At 39.8% G+C, this 7832-nt stretch overlaps 1 protein-coding gene across 1 annotated transcript; it reads left to right on the plus strand.

Moving 5' to 3' along the window:
* Window positions 1-387: 387 nt before the first annotated feature.
* LOC119423490 (potassium voltage-gated channel subfamily H member 2-like) lies at window positions 388-6380 on the plus strand. Its single transcript, XM_037690886.1, has 3 exons — window positions 388-494; window positions 1512-1937; window positions 5928-6380. Exons 1-3 carry the CDS (start codon window positions 429-431, stop codon window positions 6378-6380), a joined length of 945 nt encoding a protein of 314 aa, XP_037546814.1. The 5' UTR covers window positions 388-428.
* The last annotated feature ends 1452 nt before the right edge of the window (window positions 6381-7832 follow it).

The following is a 7832-nucleotide window of genomic DNA, read 5'->3' on the forward strand; positions in this document are numbered from 1 at the left end:
CAATTTAACTTTCTGCTTTTAAATCAGGTATGTTGTGCTCATTCACGTTCGTAATTTCTGAATTATAGATCAGATCAGCTAGTAATCTAGTAGAATAGTAGCATAATCTGATTTTGTGTTAAAATAGTGTAAACAATTTAAAATTAAAGTTTTTTTATACATAATTTACCTAAATGTGTAGTTTTAGTTACAATTTTAGAGACTTGTACCAATAACTATTTCAGTCAAGTCAGTTAGGTTACAGTTTTATATTCTGATTATAGTATAGTATTGGCAGGATTGTTTTGTCACACATAAGTGAAAAGTACAAGATAAAAATAAAATGTAAAGCTTGACTGATATAATTTGCCCAAGTCAGAGATCCGTGTCCTGCCCTACGAAGGGCCAAGAGGAGGCCATCGAGGATCTAAAGGTATCAGACACCCAGAATGGAGCTGCTCAGCCCCTCCAAGGGGAAGGATCGCCCTCAGAACGTCACAGAGAAGGTCACGCAGGTATGAAGGCCAAGAACCTCGCATGGACAATTAACTCGCTCGTTCACCACCAGAGACTCGTTGAGAACCTGCGCTGCATTTAATGCTGGCCAGGTTCAGTCCGTCATCTCAGCTCTCACTTTGTGTGTTCTGAACTCTATAAAAATATTTCAGAGCCCAGATTGTTGCCATGGTAGAAGGCCACTGTTAATTAACCTACTAATGGAAAAATCAGTAGGTGTCTTGCTGGCTGGATGTTTCCCTCATGGGTGAGAAAAACAAAGATGCATTGAGTGACGCTTTGTTTCAGACATAAGTAACGGTTGTTCCTGCTGGAGCCCCGGGGCTCCCCTTTCTGCATCACTGAATGGTGTGTAGTGGATGCAAAACACATGCAAGAGAGAAGCTTGCAACAACCCATGACCTTCCAACATCTGCCTCGTCTATCCGTGTAATCCTATAGATCTGTATGGCTGATGGATCTATTAGTGAGGTCAGTGACATTTTTTTAGGAAGGCAAATGTTAATTTGAAATTGGGGCAGAGACAATACAATGTGGAATGAATTGAACTAGTCTGTGTGACACCCGATCCGTCAATACAGCCCTCCAACCCATCAGCAATTCAGTTAGTCTCCACAGCGATGGTTAAAGGACACCATTGCCTTTTGAGGTTGTTTGTTTTCTGGACGTAATCCCCATGAAGTCTCGTCTCAGCTGGGAGTCCCCAGTGACAGGATGGTCAAGCATTTATTGGACTTACAAGGCCGCAAAGCAAGAGCACACAGCATCCAGCAGGAACTCGGTCAAATGAGTACTTCGTCTAGAAAGGTCTGTTGGGAGGTTTTGGTTGAAAGATAGTTTTATATGATTTTATTCTAGAAATGTACTTTCTTCTTTTATCACTAAATTAAAAGCAACGTGCAGTTTTACCATTTGCGTTGTTTTAAACTAACGTAAAACAATATTTGTCTGAAAAAAGTCAAATCAAATAGTAAAGGTTCATCTCTGAAAATCATTGATGCATCTTTTGTTCTTAGGTGTTTTCGTTGGAGTCTGATGTACTTCCTGAATATAAACTCCAGGCACCGGAGACGACATGGTGGATCTTGCTTCACTATAGCCCCTTCAAGGCGTTTTGGGACTGGATTATTCTCCTCCTGGTCCTTTACACAGCTGTTTTCACTCCTTACTCTGCTGCATTCCTTTTGTATGAACATGGAGATTTAAGGCAAAGAAGATGTGGCTACACATGCAACCCTTTAAATATTGTGGACCTCATGGTGGATGTGCTGTTTATCGTGGACATAGTCATCAATTTTCGCACCACGTACGTCGACCAAAATGACGTGGTGGTCACTCAGCCGAGCCGGATAGCCAAACATTATATGAAAGGCTGGTTTTTAATTGATCTGTTTGCAGCTATTCCCTTTGACCTTGTCATTTTTAGATCTGGATCCGATGAGGTAAGACACTTGGTACTCTGAAAATTTTATTGTCTGATTATTTTACACAAGCCTAAATTTATATTATTGTCTCACTTCCAAAAAATGTTGAAATGTTGTGTAAAACGTAATTAAATACAGAAGTGAATCTCAAAAAAATACTCATTTTATTCACAGGAATGGTCCCACTTTTAGGAAAAATAATGTAATTTTGAATTTGATGGCAGCAAAACTTAAAAAAAAATAGGGTCATACTTATCACTGTGAAGCATCTCTTCTTTTACCAACAGTTTGTAAACATCTAAGAGCTGAAGACACCAGGGGATAATGTTTTTGCAGGGAAATGTCCCATTCTTGTCTGAATCGAGATTTGAGCTATTCAACAGACTGGGGTCTTTGTTGGATTGCTAGCTAGATGGGAGCATATGTTGTTCTAAAAGCTGTATTGACTGTTCTGCATGATCGGTATTTTTCAGATGTGTAAGCTGTCCATGAAAGAAGCAGTAATGCATCACTATACCATCAGAGAGGCAGGCTTTTGAACTGTGTGCTGATCATAGGCTGGATTGTTCCCTTTTTTAGTATTGAGGATGTAGCATCCATAGTAAAAAAATATATATATATATATATATATATATATATATATATATATATATATAAATTTATATATATAAATTTGTTTTTTTTTTTTTTTTTTTTTTTTTCCAGAACTTAGATTGGTCTGACCACAGTAAAGCTTTTCCGCTTTTCCTTTAACCAATTTAAAGACCAACTCCCACCATAGGTGGTATCATATATCCCATATTAGGGATGGGGCCGATCCAATCCGGTTTCCGTATCGGCGTCCGATACCATCATAATTTATGTATTGGATTTTTCCAATCCAACCTGCAGAGATTTCCGATCCATGATGCATGTCTGTGTCCGCTGAAACGTCTCCACATGTGATTCCCTGCCAGCTGCTCTGCACGTTGGCTTCAAACTATGGAATGGATTTTCTGAACTGAGGCATGTTTCATGAAACCCAGAGTAATGAGACCCGCCTCACATTCAGGAAATCCATTTCATAGTTTGCAGCCAGCTTAAACGTGAGTAAATATGTGGACTGAGCAGCACTGCGGCTAACGGCTAACCAACTTTTCATCAAAACATGTCCGCTGTGTGAAAGTATTTTACACTAGAAACCACAAAGCAAGACAGCAATGTGCAATGTCTGCAGAGCCGCTGTACCAAGAGGATGAAGCTCTGTCGCAACCTACAACACAACAAACTTAATCAAACATAGCACCATATTAAACCGCAGTAAAGTTAGTTTTACGTTGGACATTCAAGCTCCGTGACTTCAGCGGTGTGTTCTTCTCATTCAGTCTGAAGCAGGCAGTCTGATTTAGGTCAGCCCTGCTCAGTCTGTCTGTCTCGGACGAGGGGCAGACTGAGCGCGGCTGACCGAAATCAATTTGCTTGCTCTGGATTGAACGAGAAGAACACACCGCTGAAGCCATGGAGCTTGAATGTTTACAGAGAAGCTGCTAAACGTCATCGGAATTAATGACCATCATAATTAATGTCCATTACTAAAAACAGGAACATGCCTGTGCTGGTTTATGCCATGAACTTAGCAAATGTTTAAAGCCATTTAATCACTTTTAATATCCACTTTAAAGCTATAGAATAAAAAAAACATGTTTTGTGTTAGCAGGATTTAATTCTAACTTTGAAACTTGTCCAACATTAATACAACTTACCTCAAGTTGCCTTTTTGGACATGCATGCAATATATATTGTACAACTTGTACTTGCCTGTAGAGAGGAGACTATTACAGCCTCACATAAAATCAATAATGATGATACGGGATCGGTATCGGCCGATATCCAGATTTAGGGATCGGGATTGGATCGGAAGTTAAAAATAGTGGATCGATGCATCCCTATCTTGTATATGAGATATATTGTATGATATGTTTTCACATTGCATGTCCAGCAAACTGTGAAAGAGACAACCCCCCCCCCCACCCCCCCCCCCCAAAAAAAAAACAAGTACATATGTTTTTTTGGCAAACACTGAAAAATAATGCAAACTGGTTTAAGCTGTTTCAGTCATGCCTCTGAAAAAGCCCCTTCACTTCCATATATGGTGTGTGATGTCACCTTGGGTTATGGTTTATGCAAGACTACCATATATTTCTATTGCACAAGGTGACTGTAGGTTGTTTACTTTAAATTTCTGGCAAAAATGTTCTAGACAGAAACAACATGCCGAATTGGTGTGTTGCTGTTCTGCGAGAGAACAGCCAAGGAGGGTGTTAGGACTTCCTGTTTTAGCAGAGTTAGACGGGCAGACTTTGTTGCACCAACGCCGAACAGTGCTCTGTGTTCGAAACACTTTCAAGCTGAAGATTGAGTCCGCAATGATGAAGGGATTGGGATTTGAAGGCGAGCGTAACGCTAGATGCAGTTCCAACTATTTTGACTCTGCTCAATATTTTGAGTTGTCAGCTTTAATGAGTTCAAACCAAACCATGACCACACCAGAAGCTCATATTATGATGCGTGTTGTGAAACGTAAACAAGTCAAAGCCTTTGACTGTATCTAAATTCTCCCAGACACTTCAAGCGTTAAGCCGACCACAGCACATACTGGTATTTTTAATCCCAAATTATCCTTACAAGAGTTTTTTTTTTATTAATAGTTGGTGTTTTCAAGCAGGGAAGGACCTTTCTTTGCTGTTTGGTCTTCCTGTGGAGTTGCCTCTTCTTGCCGTCATGGTGGCTCAAACATGTATGGAAGAGGCCCTCCATGAGTAACAATTTCAGGAAGAACTGTTGTACTTTCTTCTTCATCGCTTATAGATAAGTCATTATCAATATTTTCAAAGTCAATTGAACTTCACCACAGAAATTGTCCCTTCTACCATACGCCTCCGTGTTAAATGCACACTCCTGCGCCCCATCCTCAACGTAACGTCATCAGCCTTTGGGAATTATCGTCTGTGCTCGGATGTTTCCATGACTGGTTTGTTTGTTTTTTTTAACATTTGAGCGGCCCAAATGCAAAAACAAATATCCATTATATTTTATGACGGTGAAGAGCATTTGGGGCTCCAATGGTGGGAGCTGGACTTTAAATTAGCCTTGGCCCAAACAAGACCGCAGCGATTCTGGATGGACTTGCAACCTGTCCAGGGTGGATGGATTGATTCTGGATGGTGTTAATGCCTTGTTCTTTGTGTGGTGGTGCATAATCAGCATTTAAAAGTGTCAGGGCAAATACAGACAATGTTTTGTGTAAGTGTTCCTGAGCCCCTGCAGTGATGTCCATAACAGAATCAGACCTGTTTTAATGCAGTGAGGGACTGAAGATCACAGGGAACTAATGTTGAATTTCAGTCTTGTCCTTTGAGTTCAGGGATTTCTCCATATCTTTGAAATTCTTTCCATGATAATACGCACTGGCAATGATGTAATATTCAATCTCTTCCTGATTTTCTATTAAGGAACATTCTTTGAAATTTGCACCATTATTTTTAGACAGTTTTTCACAGACTAGTGAACCTCCACCCATCTTTACTTCTTGAAGATTAAGTATCTCTAGAATATTCTTTTTATATCCAGTCATCTTACTGACCTGTCGCAAATTAACTTTATTAACTGCAAAATGATCTTCTAGTTGTTTATTATACATAACACGAATTTATAGCCTTTTGTTGCCCATCCTAACTTTTTTTTTTTAGATGTTTTGCTGCCATCACATTAAAATCTTACTTTTTCCCTAAAAATAGCACAATTTCTTATTTGATGTATTGACTATGTTTTTTTGTGAATAAAATGTGGGATTATAAGATTAGGAAATCATTGCATTTTGTTTTTATTTACTTTTTGCACAAGGTTCCAGCATTTTTGGAATTATGATTTACTATTTTAGAAATTTAGAATGGACTTTTTTGTTTTGAAGTAACTGACATGCCTAATCTTGCCTCACATCTTCTCCCTTGTTCCAAATGGAAACCAAAGATGGCAACCTTAACAAGCCTACTTAAAACAGCTCGGCTGTTGAGACTGGTCCGTGTGGCAAGAAAGCTGGACCGATATTCTGAATATGGAGCTGCAGTCCTCTTCTTGCTCATGTGTACGTTTGTTCTCATCGCTCATTGGCTCGCCTGCATTTGGTATGCCATTGGCTTTGTGGAGAGGCCGTACACCGAGACTGGTTGGCTGGACAACCTGGCTGAACAACTAGGAAAGGCCTACAATGACAGTGATTCCACCTCTGGTCCATCAGTCAAAGACAAATATGTCACCGCTCTCTACTTCACTTTGAGCAGTTTGACAAGTGTGGGGTTTGGTAACGTCTCTCCAAACACTAACTCTGAGAAGATCTTCTCCATCTGCGTCATGGTCATTGGATGTGAGTTGAGTAAAACTATTTGGAAATGTTTGAACATTTTTTGGGGGGTGGGAAAATAAGCTATACTTGAAATCCAACCAACTAAAAGTGGCAAAAACTTAGGAAAGTGTATCACTGTCTTCTCTGTATAATGTGCAGATTTAAACTAGTTTTGGCTAAGAACTGGCACGTATGACGATCCTCTACATCTCTATTCTGTGCCAATTCTAATTTGGACAGCCATGACCATCAGTGATGTGGTTCTCTGGGGCTTTAACTTTCAGCCCTTAAATGATCTCCGAGTAGTTGGAACAACAGACCTTATTTAACAATGACTTGAGCTATAGAAACAAAACTGTAAAAAAAAAGGCAAACTTTTCACAAGCTTAAAAAAAATTATTGATACACAGATGTCAACATTTTATATATGCTGCCATGCATTCTGGGTAAATGATGTAAACAGGTTGCGCTGGTGCGAGCTCTGTTCAGCTTCAATGTTAAATTTGGACAATATCTGATGTTCAGTGCTTTTATTTGAACCAGAGAAATTACTCAGCTTTCATGTTTCCTCCATAAATAGCATAATTACATTAGTCCCAGAGCTAATGATGTTAGCTCGGGAGCTAATAGCTTTAGCTCCATAGCTAATATATACATATATATATGGGGGCCGAGATGGTGTAGAGGCAGGGCAGCCGGCTTGGGACCCAAAAGTCCCAGGTTCGATCCCCAGTCACTGCACATCACGTGGTGTCTTTGGGCAGCACACCTCATCCCCAAAAAGCCTCCCGGGCGCTTTCAATAGCTGCCCACTGCACCACCTGGTGGTGGATGGGTTAAATGCAGAGACTAATTTCGCCATTGTATGGAAACATACAGTGCTGACATTGTGATGACATTATTATTATGATTATTATTATTATATATATATACATACATACATACATACATATACACATACACAAACCGGATTCTAAAAAAGTTGGGACACTAAACAAATTGAATAAAAACTGAATGCAATGATGTGGAGGTGCCAACATCTAATATTTTATTCAGAATAGAACACAAATCACAGATCAAAAGTTTAAACTGAGAGAATGTATCATTTTAAGGGAAAAATCTGTTGTTTCCAAATTTCATGGCGTCAACAAATCCCAAAAAAGTTGGGACAAGTCCATTTTTACCACCGTGTGGCATCCCCCCTTCTTACAACACTCAACAGACGTCTGGGGACAGAGGAGACCAGTTTCTCAAGTTTAGAAATAGGAATGCTCTCCCATTCATGTCTAATACAGGCCTCTAACTGTTCAATCATCTTGGGCCTTCTTTGTCGCACCTTCCTCTTTATGATGCGCCAAATGTTCTCTATAGGTGAAAGATCTGGATGGCAGGCTGGCCTTTTCAGAACCCGGATCCTTCTTCTACGTAGCCATGATGTTGTGATTGCTGCAGAATGTGGTCTGGCATTATCGTATTGAAAAATGCAGGGTCTTCCCTGAAAGAGATGACGTCTAGATGGGAGCATATGTTGT

This window comes from Nematolebias whitei, chromosome 17, assembly GCF_014905685.2.
Source record: "Nematolebias whitei isolate Nwh7 chromosome 17, NemWhi1, whole genome shotgun sequence".
Classification (NCBI taxonomy): Eukaryota; Metazoa; Chordata; class Actinopteri; order Cyprinodontiformes; family Rivulidae; genus Nematolebias; species Nematolebias whitei.

Coding starts and splice junctions, on each gene's coding strand:
- LOC119423490 (XM_037690886.1), top strand. CDS start 429: ATGGAGCTGCTCAGCCCCTCCAAGGGGAAGGATCGCCCTCAGAACGTC. Junction 495..1,511: donor TCACAGAGAAGGTCACGCAG/GTATGAAGGCCA, acceptor TTTTGTTCTTAG/GTGTTTTCGTTGGAGTCTGA. Junction 1,938..5,927: donor TTAGATCTGGATCCGATGAG/GTAAGACACTTG, acceptor TGGAAACCAAAG/ATGGCAACCTTAACAAGCCT.